The following is a 22521-nucleotide window of genomic DNA, read 5'->3' as shown; positions in this document are numbered from 1 at the left end:
CCTGATGACTGCCTTTCTGCAGCAAGGCTTACAGGCATGAGCCACTGCACCTGGCCATAACGGTCCATTTTAAAGTTGCAGAACCACCTCTGAATTAAGTAGCATTGCTCCTACATCTGAAGTGAAGTGATCCTTCTAAGTTTCAAGCTAAGTCTCTGGATGCTAAAACTTTAGGATAATTCTTAAGATGATCTTGGATAAGAAACTACAGTTATCACTGTCATCAGCATAGATCCATTAATCAAGATGCTCAGAGCTTTAAGTATTAAAAGCCCACTTTCTGTTCTTCACAAATGTCATGGTTTCAGTCAGCTAGTTATCCAAACAATGATTGATCTGCTTCAACTAGATACATAAGACATTAATAGAATAATGCCTTTCAAAATGCAAGGTTTCTGTGCATCCTACAAATTTCATTCAGAAAAAGCAGGGAACAATCTTCAGACTCAACACTAATTAGATCCATTTTTGCCCCCAAACTCAATTTATGAGACTCAGCATGATTTGCTTTCTTTGAAGAAAGATCTTGACAATAGAGAGAATTTCCCCTTGGACTGGACTACCATAGGCTTAAATTCCTGCCCCGCATATGCACATATCCTGGGCCTCAGTTTCCTCATCTATAAAACAGCTGGGATAATAGTACCTACCTCATAAAAATGATTGTTAAGCCTAACTGAATGAATATGCACAAAGGTCCTAGAACAGTTTCTGGAACATATAAAGGACTTAATATATGAAATGTTTATCACTATTATATGGGTCATCCTATATTTCTGTTAAAGTGATATTTCCTGAGGTAATAATACTTATCAGATGATTTCCTAAGTGGTTGTTTAAAAAAAGTTGGTCCTCCTCTGTAGATTAAAAAGAAATTGCTTTCATTTTTCTTTTTTTTAATGAATGTCCTCACTCATCATTTCTTACTGAGTAAACACAGATCCAACTAGTTTACTGGATATAAGTCTCATGGACTTCTGGCCCAGGCTGGCTTTGAACCATGATCTTCAGAGCTCAGTCTTGGGAGTAGCTAGGATTACAGGCATGAGCTACTGGTTCTCAGTTTCATCAGTGGTTTTAATGTCATTAAAACTTTGCTTTTTTTCAAGTATCAAATAATGTTTAATAGGAAAGAACATGCTGCCTTTGTCTTATCATACTCAGTGGGAATCGATTAAATGAATCAACATACATTCACACTTACAAAGCTTCAAAGAAGTCTTTTATTCCAAAGATTGCTGGGAAGGGACCACAGTTTTAGGGAGACTTATTGACGCATCATTTACGTCTGAGTCATTTGCAGCCGCCCAAACTCTTCCCAGAGTTAATCCCCTCCTGTGAAAACGTCCAAGTAAATGACACAGTGTGATATTTTAAAGTCTCTGACCTCACTTGAAGAGCCAGAGATAGAGGAAATTCTCTCTATGTAAAAAAGAAAAAGGAAAAGCACAGGAGAAGAAACAAGAAACAAAAGCAAACAAAAAAAACCCTACAGAGAAATCCCTATTTTGAGATCCTTAGTTGCCCTCTCCTCATGTTCTTTTGTGTTCTAAGCTTAGCTATGGAGGACTGTGAGTGTCTGAAATGAGAAAGGAGAGATGACATTCAGATTTTAAAAAAAGAGTCAGTACCAAAAATGTTTAACCAGAACTTTTTTAATGAGTAAATAAATTCTTATCTTAGTTGAGATTTACAGAATGATGGTACAAGTTGCACGGTACAAGCAAATTCTCTGTAGAATAGCTTAGGAAATTTTAGGGAATGGTAATATAAAAGTAACTGACTAATGCCATGTGCTGGTGACTCGTGCCTATAGTCCTAGCTATTCAGGAGGCTGAGATTTGAGGATTGCTGCTTGAAGCCAGCTGAAGCAGAAAATTCATGAGATTTTTTTGTCTACCACTTTGAGCCACAACTCCACTTTCTGAGTTAACTGTAGACAGTAGTCTCGCAGGAGCCAGGCACTGGTGGCTCACGCCAGTAATCCTCCCTATTCAGGAGGCTGAGATCTTGAGGATCTTGGTTTGAAGCCAGCCTGGACAGAAAACATTCTGTGAGACTCTTTATCTCTAGTTAACCACTCAAAAACCGGACAGAGTGGGGTGGCTCAATCCATAGAGCACTAACCTTGAGCGCAGAGCGACTCAGGGACAAAGCCCAGGCCTGGAGTTCAAGCCTCACAGCTGACCAAAAAACCCAGAAAAGTCTCACAGGGACTTTTCTGCCCAGGCTGGTTTCAAATCGTGATCCTTAGGTCTCAGCCTCCAGAATAGCTAGGATTACAGTCATGAGCCACCAGTGCCCCATTTCCATGAGACCCATGAGACAATTAACCACCAAAAAGCTACAAGTGGAAATATAGCTCAAGTGGCAGAGCACTAGCCTTGTGCAAAACAGCTAAGGAAAAACAAAAGCTAAGGAATAGCACCCAGGTTCTGAATTCAATCCCCAGTACTGGCACAAAAAAGAAGAAAACAAAAATAACTGATTATCACCCAAAGATTCCTCCAGACCTCTCTGGATCTCAAGAGATCATTTCATTTACATTACTTTTTTTTTTAAGTTTTTATTATAAAACTGATGTACATAGAGGTTACAGTTTCATACGTCAGGCATTGGATACATTTCTTGTACTGTTTGTTACCTTGTCCCTCATACATTACATTTTGAAGCAATACTCCCTGACATTTGGAAAGAGGAAGAAGCAACATGCAAATTTAGTTTTTTTTTCTTATTTATTTATTTGTGTTGTAATGTTGATGTGCAGAGGGGTTACAGTTACATATGTCAGGTAATGAGTACATTTCTTTCAAGCAATGTCACCTCTTCCCTCAGTTTTCTCCCAGTTTTTTCCCTCCCGACCCTCTTGCCCGACAAGTTGTATAGTTTATTTCAACATTGTGTAGTGAGTATCACTGCTGCATTTGTTCGCCCTATGTCTCATCATTTCCGTGTTCTCCCATACCCTCCTCAAAGAGATAAACTTACATACAAGATAAAAGGTAAAAATATAAGATGCTTCACAAATTTGCATGCCATCCTTGCTTCAGGGCATGCTAATCTTCTCTGTATATTCTAATTTTAGTATATGTGCTGACGAAGCGAGCACTAATTAGTTGTTTCATGAGAAAAATAGATTTACCTTAATTCATTCACCTATAATAAGCAATATATATGTGGTTTAAGGAATCTGGTAGTTAAAGGAATCAGACTTTTTTTTTTTTTTTTTTTTTTTTTGGCCAGTCCTGGGCCTTGGACTCAGGGCCTGAGCACTGTCCCTGGCTTCTTCCCGCTCAAGGCTAGCACTCTGCCACTTGAGCCACAGTGCCGCTTCTTGCCGTTTTCTGTATATGTGGTGCTGGGGAATCGAACCTAGGGCCTCGTGTATCCGAGGCAGGCACTCTTGCCACTAGGCTATATCCCCAGCCCCGGAATCAGACATTTTGAGGTAGGAAGTAAAAGAATGAAAAACTGCCAAGCACCGGTAGCTCATGCTTATAATCCTAACTACTCAGGAGGCTGAAATCTAAAGATAGAGGTTCAAAGCCATTCAGTGCAGGAAAGTCCCAGAGACTCTTATTGCCAATTAACCAGCAAAACAAACAAACAAAAACCTCTGGAAGTAAAGTTGTGGCTCAAGTGGTAGAGCACTTAGCCTTGAGTAAGATTGCTCTTGGACAGCCTGTGAACAGGATTGGCGTGCACACATGCGTGCACGCGCACACACACACACACACTCACACACACTGAAAAAGACTTTTGGAGAAGAGAAAAATAAAAATATTTATGTCATGGAATCAAAAGCTGACAGAAAAAAATAGACACAGAGAGGTCGAGGATGGGAGAACAGAGTCCTGTGGTCACAGTCAACCCAATGACCATGGATAATATGCTTAATTTATGCTTATTAAATAGCTTTATTGAAGTATAACTCATGTATGATGAAGCTTATCACTTTAAGGTGTACAACTCAATATTTTATAATGTATTTAGAGTTTTGCAACTATCACAACTTTTAGACCATTTTCATCATCCTCCAAAGAAACCTTGTATCCATCAGTTTCCACTTCTCTGTTCTCCCTCCAGACTTGAGCAACCACAAATCCATTTTCTGTCTCTAGACATTTGCCTGTTCTGACCATTTACACAAATGTGATCCTACAAATGCACTTACTCTTGACTGACAGTTTTCATTAGGCTAATATTTTTTAGGTTCATCTATGCTGTAAAACACAGCCTATAATACATGGGAGATTCCACTGCATCCAGATCTCACATTTTATCCATTCATCACTTAAAGGATGCTTGAGTTAGTTCCTCTTACTAAACAAATGGCCATACATTGGTGGCCATGTCTGCAATTTATGCTACTTGGGAGGCTGAGATGTCAGGATCATAGTTCAAAGCTATCCTGAGCAAGGAAGATTACTAGACTCTTATCACCAATTAACCAGAAAAAGCTGTAAGTCGAGCTGTGGCTTAGGTGGAAGAGCACTGGCCTTGAGCATGAAAGCCCAGGGACCAACACACACACACACACACACACACACACACACACACACACACGGAATAATTCTACTATGAATAGTCAGCACAGTTTTGGTGTACACATATGTTTCCTATTTTTTTTTTACATGAAATCCCACCCCCAGGTGATGGGGATACCTGAATTCCTAGATGTAGGGGCGGGACTTGTACAATACATTACTGGACCTGTTAGTCCTCCTGTGTCATAAACTCGGGAGTTCCCTGTGACCCTGCTCCCTGGCCATGACCTTATTTAGCCCTGGAGGAGCTCAGGCACTGTCTGCTGCGAGGCCCAGTCTCTCCTGATTCTCCTCAAGTCACCATGGCATCCCACTTCGGCTCTCCATTGCAGTTGATCTGGTTTGTTGGGATTGTTTTTCTGATCTTTCTTTGCTTTACTTCCCTCGTGGCTCAGTTTTCTAACCTTATTAAGTCTATTTGAGCCTGCAAGTGTTCTGAGGACATGTGTCTGCCTGCAGTGGCTGGCTTTCCAGTAAAGACTTCCAATTCGACCACTCAAAAGGTGGCTGAAACACCACAAAAAAAGAGAACTACAGACCAATATCACTAATGAACACAGATGCAAAGCTCCTCAATAAAATATTAGCTAACAGGATCCAGAAACTGATCAAGAAAATTATACATCATGACCAAGTAGGCTTCATCCCACAGTCACAAGGATGGTTCAACATCCGTAAATCAATCAATGTAATTCACCACATAAACAGAACTAAAATCAAGAATCACATTAATTTCAGTCGATGCCCAAAAAACCTTTGACAAAATACAACATCCATACTTATTAAAAGCTCTGGAGAGAACAGGAATAGATGGAACATTCCTCAAAACAATAAAAGCCATATACAACAGACCAACTGCTAATATCATATTAAATGGAGAGAAATTTATATAATTCCCCCTAAACTCAGGAACAAGACAAGGATGCCCACTCTCCCCACTTCTTTTCAACATAGTGCTGGAATCCCTAGCCATAGCAATAAGGCAAGAGGAGGACATCAAACGGATCCACATAAGCAAGGAAGAAATCAAGCTATCCCTATTCGCAGACGATGATCTTATATCTGAAGGACCCAAAAAACTCAGTCCCCAAACTCCTACAACTAATAAACCATTTTGGCAAAGTAGCAGGATACAAAATCAATCCACAAAAGTAAGCAGCTTTTCTGTACACCAGCAATATACAAACAGAAAAGGAAATTATGGAAACAATTCCATTTACAGTAGCCAAAAAAAAGAATAAAGTACCCAGGGATCAACCTAACCAAGGACGTGACAACCTACTTAATGAGAACTATAAAAATCTAATAAGGGAAATCAAAGAAGACACAAGGAGATGGAAAGACCTCCCATGCTCATGGGTAGGCAGAATCAATATAGTGAAAATGGCCATATTGCCCAAATTGTTATACAAATTCAATGCAATCCCTATCAAAATCCCAATTACATTCTTCACTGAAATAGAGAAAGCAATCCATAAATTCATATGGAACTGCAAAAGACCTAGACTAGCCAAAGCAATTCTAGGCAAAAAAAGCAGTGCAGGAGGTATCACAATACCAGACTTCAAGCTCTACTATAGAGCCATCATAACAAAAACAGCCTGGTATTGGCATAAAAACAGACCAGAAGACCAATGGATTCGAATTGAAGATCCAGAAATAAAACCGTACTCTTAGAGTCAGCTGATATTCGACAAAGGAGCTAAAGACATACAATGGAATAAACATAGCCTCTTCAACTACTGGTGCTGGGAGAACTGGGCAGCCATATGCAGAAAACTCAGAGTAGACCCAAGCCTATCACCATGCACCAAGATCAACTCAAAATGGATCAAGGACCTCAATATCAGACCTGAATCCTTGAAACTACTGAAGGACAGAGTAGGAAAGACGCTAGAACTTATAGGCACAGGAAGGAACTTCCTGAATAGAGTCCCAGGGGCACAACAAATAAGGGGAGAGACTCGACAAATGGGACTACTACAAAATAAAAAGTTTCTGCATAGCTAAGGACATAGGCACCAAAATAGAAAGACAGCCAACCATATGGGAAAGGATCTTTACCAGCACAGCAACAGACAAAGGCCTAATATCTGTCATCTACAGAGAACTCAAAAAACTAAGCCCCTCCAAGCCCAATAAACCAATTAGGAAATGGGCAAAGGAGCTAAAGAGAGACTTCACAAGAGAAGAAATAAAAATGGCAAAGAAACATATGAGGAAATGTTCAACATCCCTGGTAGTAAAGGAAATGCAAATAAAAACAACCCTGAGATACCACCTCACCCCAGTTAGAATGGCCTATACTCTGAACTCAGGCAACAACAAATGCTGGAAGGGGTGCCGGGAAAGAGGAACCCTTCTCCATTGTTGGTGGGAGTGCAAATTCGTACAACCACTTTGGAGAACAGTATGGAGGTTTCTCAAAAAGCTCAATATAGACCTACCCTATGACCCAGCCATACCACTTCTAGGCATCTATCCTAAACAGCAAGTCCCAAGATATCAAAAAGACATTTGTACTTCCATGTTTATCACGGCACAATTCACAATAGCCAATATATGGAAACAACCCAGATGCCCCTCCACAGACGAATGGATCCAAAAAATATGGTACCTTTACACAATGGAATACTACATAGCAATTAGGAATGGTGAAATATTGTTATTCGCAGGGAAATGGTCAGAACTCGAACAAATAATGTTGAGCGAGACAAGCCTAGAACACAGAAAACAAAGGGGCATGATCTCCCTGATATATGACTGTTAAGAAAGGGAGACGGAGAGACAGTAGAGACCAGGTGAAAACAAAAACTGCTTGTCAAATAGTATTCCCCACAGGATTGGGGCAGCGACCCAACAGTATGTAACTAAAACCAAACAACTACTCAACACATAAAGGTCAAAAATCGACCTCTCAGTGGAATACCATAGCTCAAAAGCTATGTATGTACGTTCATATAAGACTACTGTCTTATATTGTCTAATATCGACATTACATTTAAAGCCCTAAGCGAACTTTCCTGGGCTTGGCCACGTGGCTACTATATATGTTCTTGGTACATTGTGTATTGTATATATGTCTATCTGACCTAGGGAAGGGAAAGAAAAACAGGGTGTAAGATATCACAAGAAATGTACACACTGCCCTACTATGTAACTGTACCCTTTTTGCACAACACCTTGTCAAAAAATTTTTGTTTAATTAATAAATAAATTACAAAAAAAGAATTTAAAAAATGGTGGCTTTTCTGTATCTCGTGATTTAATTCCTGTATAACATTACCTAATTGTGGTTTGGATTTTCATTTTCCTGAAGACAAATAGATGATCATTTTATGGGCTTACTGGGTACACCTGTATTTCTTTTGGCGAAATGTTTGTTAATATTATTGGAGTTCTTTTCTTGTTGAATTATAAAAGATCTTTACATGTTCTGGATATACTTTCTCCTTATTGAACATATATTTTCTCCTAGTCTGTGGATTTTTCTTTTCACTTAATAATTCTTTTTTGTTCCACACTCTGAATTCCTGGCAGTTCTGCCTTTTCAATCTAGCTTGAAACCATGCCTATAGGCCTGGTTTCTTCTTTCCCAAGCCTGAGCAAAGATAGACAATCCTTTTCTCCTTATAATATCTTTCTTTCTCTCTTTCTTTCTCTCTCTCTTTCTTTCTTCCTTCCTTTCTCTCTCTCTTTCTTTCTTTTCTTTCTTTCTTTCTTTCTTTCTTTCTTTCTTTCTTTCTTTCTTTCTTTCTTTCTTTCTTTCTTTCTTTCTTTCTTTCTTTATTTTTTTGCCAGTCCTGGTGCTTGGACTCAGGGCCTGAGCACTGTCCCTGGCTTCTTTTTGCTCAAGGCTAGCACTCTGCCACTTGAGCCACAGCGCCACTTCTGGCCATTTTCTGTATATGTGGTGCTGCGGAATTGAACCCAGGGCTTCATGTATAGGAGGCAAGCACTCTTGTCACTAAGCCATATCCCCAGCACTGTTTCTTTATTTTTTATGGCAGCCTAGCAGTCCATTTCTGCTTCCTTACACCATTTTTCCTCCCTAAGAATAAATTGTGCTGATAAATGTATCTGCTCTAAAGCCTTAGGTCCCTTTAGACAATATGTGCGGGAACGCAGACCAGAACTTAAAGGCAACAAGCCTATTTGATTTGTGAAATACAGTGTATTGAAATTTCTCCTTTGAAGAGAGTAGGACATTTGGTCCTAAACTGGGCACCAGTGGCTCATGCCTATAATCCCAGATACTCAGGAGTCTGAGATCTTAAGACCATGGCTCCAGGGGCTGGGGATATGGCCTAGTGGCAAGAGTGCTTGCCTTGTATACAGGAGGCCCTGGGTTTGATTCCCCAGCTCCACATATACAGAAAACAGCCAGAAGTGGCGCTGTGGCTCAAGTGGCAGAGTGCTAGCCTTGAGCAAGAAGAAGCCAGGGACAGTGCTCAGGCCGTGAGTCCAAGGCCCAGCACTGGCCACTAAAAAAAAAAAAAAAAAAAAAAAAGACCATGGCTCCAAGCCAGTCTAGACTTTTATCTCCAATTAGCCAGCACAAAGCTAGAAGTGGAGTTTGCCAGAAATGGTAGAGCACCAACTTCAAGTGAAAAGAGCTAAGGCACAGTGCCTAGACCGTGCATTCACGCACCCAAATCAGTACATTTTTTTTTTTTTTTTTTGCCAGTCCTGGGCCTTGGACTCAGGGCCTGAGCACTGTCCCTGGCTTCTTCCCGCTCAAGGCTAGCACTCTGCCGCTTGAGCCACAGCGCCGCTTCTGGCCATTTTCTGTATATGTGGTGCTGGGGAATCGAACCTAGGGCCTCGTGTATCCGAGGCAGGCACTCTTGCCACTAGGCTATATCCCCAGCCCCCAAATCAGTACATTTTTAAAGGGACATTTGGTCCAAAAATATTTTCACAAGACTGAAAGCCCCCTTCTTTTTCTCAGGCTTTAATTTGAATTTTGAACACAATTCTTACCTGAATGCTTGCAACCTTTTCTTTTTCATGAAGAATAATTAATTTTGTGTATATAGAGGAGGGGAATTCCTGGGGGTATATAGCTCTGTTTATATTTGCCCCCGGTTACTAGCAGACCTCACTACTGCAGGAAGACTTGTTGGTATACCAGTCAACTGAAGCAGTTGTAGGCAATGAAGCCCATATGGTGTCTACTCCTTCTCCAAAGAATGTCTGGAATACAGGCAAGGCCTGAAGTTTGGGGATTCTTCCTCTTCATGCTGCACTGATTCAAAGCTGGGCATAGGAAATGAGTATTCTTATTCCAGTGATGTCATTGAAGCCTCCTGTGACTAACAGCCCTGAGTCCTCTCAATAGTCAGTTGAATTCATTGGGTGAAAAGTGGCACTGCTGTGAGCCAGTGGCACATGCTTGTAATCCTAGCAATTCAGGAGGCTGAGAGCTGAAGATGGCAGTTCAAGGCCAGCCCAGACAGAAACGTCCGTGAGACCCTCCTCTCCAATGAAGTACCGAAATAGCCAGAAATAGAAGTGTGGCTCATGTGGTAGAGTGCTAGCTTGAGCAAAAGAAGCTCAGGGACAGTGTTTAAGCCCCAGGACTGGTGCGTGCATTTGCGCATACACACACGTGTGTGCGCACACACACACACATTTTTCATAGAGTTGTACAACCATCATCATCATCTGATTTCAAAATTTAAAACCCGATATGTACTGGTAGTCACAGCAATTGACTCCTTCCTGTAGCTCTACCTAGCCAACAGCATTTCCTTTATTATTTTCCCCCACAGTGCTGGAATGGAACCAAGGGCCTTTAACATGGTTTAAGGACTTTACCTCCATAGGATTTTGTTGTTGTTGTTTCCTATTCTGGATATTCCACTTAAATGGTATTAAGTAATATGTAGCCTTTTGCCTCTGATTTTACTTAGCAGGTCTCCAGGATTCATTTCTACTGTAGAATATATGAGTGCTTCATTTTATTTATGTCTGAAAATATTCTCTTTTATGTATGTTCTACATTTGGTTCATCTGTCATCAGCTGAGGACTACTTAGAATGTGAACACTAAGTTTTAAGGGGGACATGTTTTTATTGCCCTTGATTATATACCTAGAAGTGGATTGCTCAGTGATACAGTTAGTAATAGTGTGTAACTGTTATGGGTTGGGTTGGATCTGAGTGTGTGTCCTGAGGTTTATGTACTGGGGGCGTGTATCTCTGTGGTGTTCTGAGGTGTGGGACCCTCAAGAGGAGGGACCTACTGAGAGCTCATTGCTGTTGCTCTTATCTCATACCAGTTCTGCCTAGTGATGACTTGCTCCCCTCCTCCCTCTACTGCCATTGTGATGTCATCTGTCATGAACTGGCGTCCAACTCATGCCAACACACCCAGCATCTTTTCATTGAGATTGTATCTGGAAGACTTTTCGGACTGGCCTGGCCTAGAATCTCAAATCCTCCTAATCTCACCCTCTCACTTAGTTTAGGGTGACAGGTATGCACTGCCAAACCAAGCTATGAGTTGAAAAAGTCAAAAGAACTTTTCTGAACCCAGTTGGCCTCAAACCATGATCTTCTAGAGTACCTAGGGGAGGCTGAGATTGAGAGGCCTGAGATTCTAGGCCAGCTCAAGCAGAAAAGTCTACCACTGAACTACCACCCAACCCCTATTTTTAATGGGTAGTTTATCACAAAACCTTCAAGTTATTCTGTGCTAGGTTTTGCATTACTTCTCCTGGATAACCAGCAGTTGAGTGGAGAATAATAGAAATGCAAACGACCTTGAATTCAACTTCCACTCCCTGCTGTGGAACTTCAAAAGATCTCCTTTCCAGTTGTGCAGCAGTTGTAGCAGTTTATCATGTATATTAACTTTAACTGGATTGTTAGAGGTGATTATGTAAATTCCTTCTTTCCACCCCACCTACAATCCCAGTTCTTGATCTTGTTTTTCTTCTATTACAGAAGCTGCTTGAGGAAGCTCAACTGGATTCTCTAACTTATGTTTGGCATTATTATTTTTTTAATCATTGCTTAAGTATCCATGCTTAGATAAAGCCACTTATTTGGAAATAACTTTAATCCTGCAGATTCCCAATACCCTAGTAAAACTTTAGTGACTACCTTGCAATGTTCAGATGAGTTACAAAGGAACACTGTGTGTGTGTGTGTGTGTGTGTGTGTGTGTGTGTGTGTGTGTGTGTGTATCTGGGACCAAATCCAAGGCCTCCTGCAAGTTTGGTAAACCACAGCTTTGATTAATCTGAAAACCTATTACTGGTGGGAGGGGCTCTAGTTGGTTTTTGGTCCTTAGGACACTCCTTCAGTCAGGTACAAGGACAGAACCAGGAAGAGTGAAAGAATAGTGATTTAGACATGGGTTGTCAGTGGCTCATGCCTATCATCCTAGCTACTCAGGAGGCTGTCTGCAGAATTGCAGTTCAAAACCAACCTAAACAAAAAGTCTATGCGAGTTTATCTCCAAAATAGCTGGCAAAAAGCAGAGTTAAAGGCAAGGCTCAAATGAGAGTGCCAGCTGTGAGCAAGCAAGTCTAGCAAATGTGAGGCCCTGAGTTCAAACCCTGGTACCAGCCCCAAACAACAGACGGTGGAGCAATGTACAGAACAGTGGGATTAGACCTCCCGGACTGAGGCAGGGGCCTGGATAAAGACCTACAGCTTCACTTGAGGCTTGTGGTTCTATTCCATAGGGTGGGGTTACTAGGGGACTGAGCCCCTCTTGTAGCTCCTCTCCAAATGGAATGGTAAGGACCTGCACAGTAGCTTCCTGGATGTGGTGAGACACACTTGATCCTCATTTGCCTGCTACTGGAAGGTCAGCGGTCAGTCACTGGGCTCTCAAGCTGAATGTCTGACCTGAATATGGAATTGGTGACACAGGAGGAGCTTAGAAAGTCATTATTATTGGCCCAGGGTGTGGACCAGCTAGGGTTCGTGCTCATGTGTACCTACCTGTGTATATTAACAGTACCATCTTCTCCAGGAAGACCTTTGTGATTGTCATTGAGATGCAGAGTGGACGTCACTTCCCACAGAGTGTCTGTCCCCTTCCTTTCCCCTTCCTTCACTAGTAGTGAGGTGTGAACTCAGGCCTGGTGCTTGGTAGGCAGATGATTTACCACGTGAGCTACATTCCTGGTCCTGAAGTTCCGCACAAACTAAATGAAAAAAAGGTCCTCACCTCATGTATGTTTAGGTTTTAAATCTTCACATCTTTGATTCTAATTTAGCCCTTCTGGTGATTCTGTTTTCCCATGCTTTCTTCTACCTGTGAAATCACATTCTTGTTTTAAGATTGAAATGTTTGTATTGTCCTTATCTCTCTCCCCAGTTCTTGTTATTCTATTTCGTCCTGCAAGGCACATAGTACCTAGTAAATAGATACTCAGTAAATATTATTTCAGGATTATCTAACTGTGAATAGTATTTTGTTGATTCAGAACCCCAGTTACAGGAATTCTAACTTTAGTGTCAGTGTATAGTGTGCAGAGAATAGGAAACCCAGCCCATTCAGATCAACACCTAAATCATTCCTCTTTTCTAGTTAGCCCCCGGAGTTACAAGCTACACCGGAGAGATAGTTAGCCAGGTAGTTCTTTACCTATGGAATTAATTTACCTAGCAAGGGTCTAGTGACCAGGGCATACAGCTGCAACTGTAATTTTGCCAGGTATATTAAGAGCCCAAGCTAGGGGAAACCCACAGAAAAACCTTGGGAAATAGTTTTCTGTGCATTCACTCATTTAATAAATATTTATTAGCTTCTACATTGCCAGACACTGTGCTAGGAGATAAAACTGCAATGAAGACCAACACAGTCTTTGCAAGCATGGAAGTTATACTACAGCCTAACCTGTAATTTAGCATTTGAGTACAGTTCAAAAGGCAGCAAAATCACTTGACAGTCTAAGTCCACACAGGGTTAATTGAATGACTATTTTGTGTCTCCTTTACAAAGGATGATAATACTGCGAAAGTTGAGCAATATTTTTCCATTTTCTGCCCTGCCCCAGGATGCAGGCCATTTCCCTCTTCTTCCTTCTTTCCTGAATCTCTTGGATGTTTAGCAGCAGCACTGATTTTCAAAGGCCTGAACTCCGTTTGGTATTGAGGAGAGCTATCTGAAAGGCTTCCTTCCTTTCATTAGTGCATTGTCCAGGTAACCTGAGTTAGGGGTTCAGGAATGTTGGCTTCTGCTTCAGCAAGACTCTGGAGCAGGCATGACCTAAAAATGTGATCCCAAAGAACTGGTCAAAAGGAGATGAGTGTCTGATCATATAAAATAAATTCACTGAAACAGGAAATGGAAATAAGAGGTTTTTACTTTGTTGCTGCTTTTGCTTTCTTTTCGTTCTGTCTTGTTTGTTCATTTATCTGTCCTTTGGGAGGGGGGCAAAGAAATGGAAGGATTTGCGAACAAATGCAGCAGTGACCTCAGCAGACACTGTTGAAAATGAACTATACTGCTTGTGGGTGGGGATGGGAGGGAAACACTAGCAAAGAGCAAGGGAAGGGGTGACATTGTCCAAAAGAAACGTACTCTTTATCGGCCTTATGTAACTGTAAACCTTCTGTACATGACCGTGATAACGACAATAAAGTATCTGAAAAAGAAAGGAGGCAAGTGGTGAATGCAAGCAGGTATGGTGGCCCGCGACCATGCAAAGGCAGAGAGATCGAAGCTCGGGAGCTTTCTTCCACGCGCGGGTTTTGCACACATGCCCACTTACAAGCCGCGCGGGTCTCACCCCAGCTCCGGGAAACTACGGACCGCTCCCAACCCTGTCACTCAGGAATCACCCGGCTCGCCAAGCTCAGCACTGCGCATGCTCCTTAGCCCATCTCCACTCCCGGCCACCGCCCAGCCCCGCCCGCGCGTTCACCCGAGGTGGGGGAGGGGGAAACACGCCCAGGACGTCCACCACACTGGGCGGAGCGAGGCTTGGGGGCGTGGCTCCGGCGGAGGGGGCGTGGCTCTGACCGGAGGGGGCGGGGCGGCCCCGCGCTGGTGAATGGAGCGCCGCGACGAGCCTCACATTCCGAAGAGCCCACGTGACGCAGCCGCGCGGGCTGAGGTAAACAACGGCGGCCCCGCCTCCCGGCCCGCTGCGCGCCCTGCCACTCCTGCTCCCCGGCGGGACGCCCTCCAGCAGCGCGAGCGCCTCTCTCCAGCGGTCCCCAGCGGTCGCCGCGGCCAGCTCCGCCGCCGCGGGCGCGGTGCCCCGGGCCTGCGGGCCGATCACGCCGGCCGGGGTCGAGCGCGGCTCCCGTCCCCGCCCCCGCCGCGCGCTGTGGCGCAGCAGGAATTTGGCCGGGACCCGGGCGCTATTTGCGGCTCCTGACGCGCGGCGGCCGGCGGCCTTGGGGTCATTTCTATTCCCGGGACTCGGGATCACCGGGCTCGGCCGGCCCCCTCCTCCCGGCCCGGAGGGTGTGTCCCGGTCCCCGGGCTCGCCGCGCCTATAAGGGGCCGCGCGGCGGGCGGGGACATGCAGCTCTTCAGCAGCGTCTGCACCCACTACCCAGCGGGGGCACCGGGTCCCACGGCCGCCGCCCCTGCGCCCCCGGCCGCCGCGCCCTTCAAAGTCTCCCTACAGCCTCCGGCACCCTCCGGTGGAGCCCCGGAGCCCGAGACCGGTGAGTGTCCGCCCGCCGCGGTCGCCGAGCCCCGCGAAGCCGCCCCCGCCGCCAAGATGCCCGCCTTCTCCTCCTGCTTCGAGGTGGTGTCCGGGGCCGCCGCCCCCGGCCCGGCCGCCGCCCCCGGCCCGGCCGGCGCGTCCTGCAAGCCGCCGCTGCCGCCGCACTACACGTCCACGGCGCAGATCACCGTGCGGGCCCTGGGCACCGACCGGCTCCTGCTGCCCGGCCCCGACCCTACCTCCGGAGCCGCGGCCGGCGCCGCCCCGCGCAGCCGCTGCCTCCTGCTGGCCTCCGGCCCCCCGGGCCCCGGTGCCGCCGCGGCGGAGTTCCTCCTCCTGGCTCCTGGAGGAGCTGCTGAGGCCCGACGGTCCCGAGCCCGCCGGCCAGGACGCCACCCGGGAGGGGCCCGACCGAAACTTCCGACTGAGCGAGCACCGCCAGGCCCTGGCCGCCGCCCGGCACCGAGGCCCCGCGGCGGCCCCGGGGATTCCGGAACCCCGTCCCGGAGCCGCACCGTGGGGCGAAGAGCACCGGGCAGAGAGGATCCTCCGGGGTTGGGAACCGGGCTGCGATCGCAGCGATCGGCCTTCCAGCGCGGACCCTGCCCAGCGACCCGACCCGGAGACTCAGGCGCCCCCGGTGCGGAGCAGCGAGACCGCCCCGGGCAGCACCGCCGAGACTGTGGTCGTGGCCAGATCCGATCCCAGAGATGAGAAGCTCGCCCTGTACCTGGCCGAGGTGGAAAAGCAGGACAAATACCTGCGAGAGAGGAGCAAGTACCGGTTCCACATCATCCCCGACGGCAACTGCCTGTACCGAGCTGTCAGCAAGGCTGTGTACGGGGATCAGAGCCTGCACCGGGAGTTGAGGGAGCAGACAGTGCACCACATCGCCGACCACCTCGACCACTTCAGCCCCTTGATCGAGGGCGACGTGGGGGAGTTCATCATCGCCGCCGCCCAGGACGGCGCGTGGGCCGGCTACCCCGAGTTGTTGGCCATGGGGCAGATGCTGAACGTCAATATTCACTTAACAACGGGAGGGAGGTTGGAGAGCCCCACGGTGTCCACCATGATTCACTATCTGGGCCCCGAGGATTCGCTGAGGCCCAGTATTTGGCTCAGTTGGCTCAGCAATGGACACTACGATGCGGTTTTTGATCACTGCTATCCTAACCCAGAGTATGACACTTGGTGCAAACAGACTCAAGTGCAAAGGAAACGCGACGAGGAACTTGCCAAGTCCATGGCTGTATCCCTATCCAAAATGTATATCGAACAAAATGCATGCTCTTGAAATGTCTGAAAACCTTACGTCCTCAGGAATTGCGTACATAAGTTGTGTTTGGAGAAATCACCTGAACTCTAATCAGGGTAATAGCACCTTTAAACTTCCTAGTAGATTTAAGTAGGGGTGAAGCCTTAATCTTTTTTTTTTCTTCTTTTTTTAAGTGTTTTCTCAGAGCTGAAGGTTGCTGGGCACCTAATGATGTTTCATGATAGCTTTGGGTGATCCTACTGCTATTTATAATTTGCTGTATACAGTGAACACTACTTAATTTGCAAGCTGATTTCTCACAGTATGAAACTGTTCATTCCTTGTAGTCTATTTTCTATAAAAAATGTATTTTTGCACAACATTTTAAAAAATCGGTGTAACTTTCATCTATGGTGTGTTCCAGTTTGACAGCTTTCAGAGTACATTCAGAGAAGTGCTTTCTATGAATCTTATTGTTTTGAGCAATTTGTGATTTAGTAGTTATTTGTTAAAATTTGAATTTCATAATTATTAGATAATTATTCCAAATGGAGATTATCGCATCCATATTTCCAGATGATTGGCCCATTCCATTTTAATGAAACAGGCAGAATTGTTGTTCTTCTAGAAATGTGTAAAGAGAATGGCAGTGTTTAGAGAGAAATATTTATGGGAGGTGGCTGGAATTTTTTTTTCTTTAAAGGATAGTGCCAGGTTTTACTTGAAGGAGAGGGTGATACTTGCTGATGGCAGACCCAGGATTCTCTACTCTGGCTGATATTTAGAATAGATTGTCTGGTGCTCTCAATTGTTTTTATTTACTATGTCATTTTGTTAGGAAAGAACTTTTACGTGATTGAAGATCTTGTGACATGATAACCCTCCTGCTATATATAACTTTGTGGATTCAACTAAGAGATTTGAAAATGAATACCTGGAACCAACTTTGGCAGTTATCTTATAGCAGGAGAACACTGTCTTAATATTCTGTTCTTTTTGAGTTCTCCCAAAAGGCAAAATAGGATTATCTTGTATTATGTAAAAAGCTCTATAAACAGAGCTTGTGTGGGCTTGCGTGGTTTGCTGGGTCAAACAGTGTTTCCAACCTAAAGTCTTTCTCATTGCCACTTTAACTACTTTTAGTCATATTTATTAAGTAATGCAGTTTTGTACTTTTTTATTTTGTAACGTTTTGTGATTTTTTTGTACAATACTGTGTTCATACATAGGACAATTCTCAGCTGATGGAATGAATGAATAAAATGCATACTTTTGCTTTTACCAAGCCTTTTTTTCATAGAGTGGTTTTTTAAATGGTAACTTATAGGAACTTAAAATATATATATACACAATATGTTCTATGTGTAAAAACTAAAAATTATGAGAGATTTCCTGCATTCCCATACGAAGAGTAGACTAATCATTAGACTAATTTCAAAGGATAACTCTCAATGAACTGTAGTTTGAAGGTGGAGTAACTCAAGAATAACTCATTACTTATAATTGCTATCAAATTATAGCTGTACCTAGTGGCTTGTGAGCACCTCTATCATACTTGTGTCCCATTCTTAGCCTACATTGTAATATTTTAAATAATCAAAGCAATGCCCTAGCTTTGTTTTGTGTTACCAGATTTATTTAAAAGGTGTGTGTTGGGGTTTAAGTGTGCTCCTTTCAAAATTGAGAATTGAAACTTGATTCCCACTGTGGAGGTCTTCCCACGTGAGAGTCAGAAGACTGCCCTCATCCCACGTGTTGGGGGCAGGGTCCAATTCTGGTTTTTGCCAGGCTCTTTGTTCTTTTGTAACGCTCAGGAATTGAACTTGCATGTGAGGCCAGTGATCTGGTAGAGTTAAATGACTGTCTCAACAAGGTTCCACCCTCCTGAAAGGCCTGTGGGGAAGTGGAAGTAGGTTGGTCTTTTTTGTTGTTGTTCTGGAATACCAGATAAGTAGATAGAGACATCTGTGAGGAACAGGCCTTTACTGGCCGTTTCCTTGATTGTGGATTTTGTAGTCTCCAAAACCATACAGAAACATTTAAAAATAAATTAGTCTCTAGTATTTTGTTACAGCAGCATTAACAGGTTAGAAAAGTGTACTGCAGATAGAAAGCTGGTTTGGATTTTTCAGTTTCTAGTTGTCTTTCTGAGCTTGAGTTCATTGCTTAACCACATCTGGAGGAATGTGGCTGGTCAACATAGAATTCGCTGAAGATGTCAATGCTAACTATGAACCTCCAGATTTTTAGGAAAAGTTTTGCTTTATGGCTTCATGCACCTAATTTTGGGGGGAAAATCTTTTATATTTAGAGCTATGAAATTTGGAGATGCTGAGTATTTGCACTAGAGTGAACACAATGGATTGATTTTCTAAAAAGCACTCAAGCCTTTGCTGACTTAAATAAGTTCCTTGTGTTTGTGTTGCATTTTCAAATTTAGGATCTCAAGGCATTCATTTAGCCTCAGAAGAGGTATTTCATCCATTTCATAATGGATTTTAAGTTTGTCACCTAGCAGAAAGATTCCTCTAATTTTCTTGCCAGAAAGGTTTCTTGCATCTTTTTTTTTCCCTTGTGGTTTACTTTTTGTTGTTCTATTTTTGTGTTACTTGTTTTCAGAAGAAATGCATTCATTCCTTTACAGTATTTCCTATTGCATGCTAGTTTTCATTCCTTCCTTTGTGTGTGTGTGTTGGGGGGGGGGGTCGGCTTGAATTCAAGGCCTGGGTGCTGTCCCTGAGCTCTTATTTTTTTCCCCTCAAAGCTAGCACTCTGCCACTTGTGCCACAGCTCCACTCTCAGCTTTTTGGTGGCTAACTGAGAGAAGAGTCTCACAGACTTTCTTGCTCCTGCTGGCTTCAAACCATGGGCCATTGTAAGTCTCTCCCTGACCCACACAGAAAGAAAGATACTGTGCTGATACTGGGACTTGAACTTGGGGCTTAGGCACTGTCTCTTAGCTTTTCCATGCAAGCTTGGCCCTCATGACTTCAGTTATATTACACACTTCCAGCTTTGAGTCTCAATAGACTTTGCTGCCCAGGTTGGCTTTGAACTGTGACCCCCTCATCTCTCAGCCCCTTGATTATCTAGGATTGTAGGCAAGAGCCACCATCATTCAGCTTCTTTACTTTTTGCAAACACATTAAACATTTAAAAAAAATTTTTACTTACTTTTGCAACCAAGACTCTTGAAACTATGTGAGAAATTGTACTATGACTAATATAAGTTCTTTTTTTTAGGATTTATCCCCTATAAAATGTGTTGGGTGGGGGTGTAAAGAATTGCAAGTAAACCTAATTAATTAGTTAAGCAAATTTCTAGCTTGAGAGTTGTGATAAGTGGCACATAAATTAAAAGCTATGATAAAATTGTAATTATTTAAAGAACTGAAACGTCATGTGATATAAACACTGGCAAAATGTAATATTTGAAACCTAATTATTAAAATAGAATATTTTTCAAATATTTACTGATTTTCTACTCAGATGTTTTATATCAGAATTGAGCCATTTTAGTATATTAAGTTGTGTGGAGTGATGCCATCCAGGGGAACAGACTCACTTTTCTGCCCATTATAGAATTAGATGGCTTTAGTTGTAATCCTCATTACTTAGGAGGCTGAGATCTCAGGATCACCGTTTGAAGCCAGCCCTGGCAGTTCATGACCTTATTTCCAATTAACCACCAAAAAAGCCGGAAGTAGGGAATGAGGCTCTTAGTGGTACAGTGCTTGTCTAGCATTCTTGAAGCCCTGTGTTCAATTCCTCAGTATCACATAAACAGAAAAAGCTGGAAGTGGCGCTGTGGCTCAAGTGGTAGAGTGCTGGCCTTGAGCAAAAGAAGCTCAGGGACAGGGCCTAGGCCCTGAATTCAAGCCCCATTGACCAGGGTGGTTGGTGGGGTGGTGGAGGGGGAGGGGAAATAAAAGGCCAGAGAGGGGTTTAAGGTTCACAAGAGTGAGTTCATTTGAAAGTGAAAGGAGAGCCAAGAATGGCAGTAGCCTGGCTGGGCTCTTCATCCATACAGAAGTGTGCCTGTAAAGAAATCCAAAGGAGGGCTTGGAGGCGTGGCTCAGCTGGTAGCTCACCAATGCCTGAAAACATCAGGTACCCAGGTTGAATGCCAATTTCCAACCTTAGGAGAGGAAAAAAGGAAGAAAACAGAGTCTCCAGGAAAGGCAACTTTTTATAGTACAGGGTTCCTCCACAGCTCCTCCTCTTAGCTTTGCGCTCATTGGGTAATACCCTGTTCTTTCTCATTGATTGAGCAGAGGCCCAGCGCATTTATGGGGGAAAAAAAGCATTTGAGCAGGAGCCCACAGCATTATGGGAAGAAGAAGGAGTTTGACCGAGAGCTCTCGGGCACTCAGGGAACAAGAGTCGCCATGATGATGTGGCTGTAATATGTGCACCGCTTTTTATCCTTTTCTTCCGAACAGTTCCCCTTTTTCTGAGGAATATTAAACACCTGTGCGTGTCTTTGCACTTAGGTGCATTGAACTTGAAGTTCACTGGCTTTATATGGCAGAATTTTCGTTAGGTACAAGGCTTTTCTCAGACGCCAGGTTATTATAGAGGACCGGAACAGCCTCAGAATCCCATAAATGTCAGATTGGTCAGCCTTAGTTTGGTAAGTGCCATACACTGATATGATTTTTCTTCATAGTTGTGCTGGGAAAAAAAAAGTAAAAACAAACAGGACCTTGAGAGAATCTCACTGTTCTACTTAAACTTGTTCCATACATTAAAACAACAACAACGAAAAAAACCTTTTAAATTACATTTACTCAACTTATCAAGGAAGAAAGGCATTAGAGAAGAAAAATTAGGGTTTAAGCCTTTGTTCCTCCAATCATGGCATCTGTATGTGGCATGGTCCTGATGTATCATAGAATGTTGTGTTGGGGGCTGGGAATATGGTCTAGTGGTAAAGTGCTCGCCTCATATACGTGAAGCCCTGGGTTCGATTCCTCAGCACCATGTATATAGAAAAAGCCAGAAGTAGCACTGTGGCTCAAGTGGCAGAGTGCTAACCTTGAGCAAAAAGAAGCCAAGGACAGTGCTCAGGCCCTGAGTCCATGCCCCAGGACTGGCAACCAAAACAAAACAAATAAAAAATGTTAAAACAAACTAACAACAAGAATGTGTTGGAAACTTATCCCCAAGGTCATATGTTAATAGCATTTGGAGTTGGGACCTTTAAGGGAAATTGACCTATTCATGGGCTAAAGAGCTGAGTTGTCCAGGAGGTGTTTTAGTTATGGGAGCAGGCTACCTTTGGATCTCTCTTTCCCCAGTGATGCTCACTGCCGTTTAAAAGAGAAAGAGGAACTGTTATATGGACATAACATGATTTTTTTGTTTGCTTGTTTTTTTTTTGCCAGTCCTGGGGCTTGAACTCAGGGCCTGAGCACTGTCCCTGGCTTCCTTTTGCTCAAGGCTAGCACTCTACCACTTGAGCCAAGGCACACTTCGGCTTTTTCTATATATGTGTGCTGAGGAATCAAACCTAAGGCTTCATGTATTCGAGGTGAGCACTTTACCACTAGGCCATATTCCCAGCCCTATGGACATAATATGTATTAGATAACATGTCCTAGGATGTCATTTCTTCTTCCCATAATGCCTTGGGCTCCTGCTCAAATGCATTTTCCTACTCAAACACTTCCCCCCAAGTGCTGCTCAGTCAATTAAAAGTGCTGAGGTGTGCATGCACAAGCCATCAAGCAAGCTTGGCAAAGTATAGGGGATGAGATATGGAAGGAACCTCATACTATAAAAACTGCCCTCTTGGGCTGGGAATATGGCTTAGTGGTAAAGTGCTTGCATGCATGAAGCCCTGGGTTCCATTCCTCAGCACCATATAAACAGAAAAAAGCCGGAAGTGGTGCAAAAAAAAACAAACAAAAACAAAAACAAATCCAGCAACAGTGCTCAGGCCCTGAGTCCAAGCCCCAGGACTGGCCAAAAAAACCCAAAAACAAACACCTGGCTCTCTGAGAGACCTCCATTGCACTCTTCTCTAAACCTTTTCTGATAAGAGATTTTTCTCTACTTCCTTTAATGGC

The 22521-nt window shown here is 43.8% G+C and overlaps 1 protein-coding gene and 1 non-coding gene across 2 annotated transcripts; one reads left to right on the top strand and one right to left on the bottom strand.

Annotated features, from left to right (window-relative positions):
- Positions 1 to 3004: 3004 nt before the first annotated feature.
- LOC125367365 lies at positions 3005 to 3109 on the bottom strand. Its single transcript, XR_007214062.1, has one exon. It is a non-coding gene; the product is annotated as a U6 spliceosomal RNA (small nuclear RNA).
- Positions 3110 to 14575: 11466 nt separating this feature from the next.
- Otud1 (OTU deubiquitinase 1) lies at positions 14576 to 17732 on the top strand. The gene is given in 2 exon segments (XM_048367806.1): positions 14576 to 15483; positions 15485 to 17732. Coding segments are annotated over 2 exon segments (1446 nt in total). The 5' UTR covers positions 14576 to 15042; the 3' UTR covers positions 16490 to 17732.
- The last annotated feature ends 4789 nt before the right edge of the window (positions 17733 to 22521 follow it).

The sequence above is a fragment of the Perognathus longimembris genome, chromosome 18 (genome assembly GCF_023159225.1).
Source record: "Perognathus longimembris pacificus isolate PPM17 chromosome 18, ASM2315922v1, whole genome shotgun sequence".
NCBI classification, from domain to species: Eukaryota; Metazoa; Chordata; class Mammalia; order Rodentia; family Heteromyidae; genus Perognathus; species Perognathus longimembris.
The sequence above is the reverse complement of the archived record's forward strand: the minus strand, read 5'-3'. Positions and strand labels throughout refer to the sequence as shown.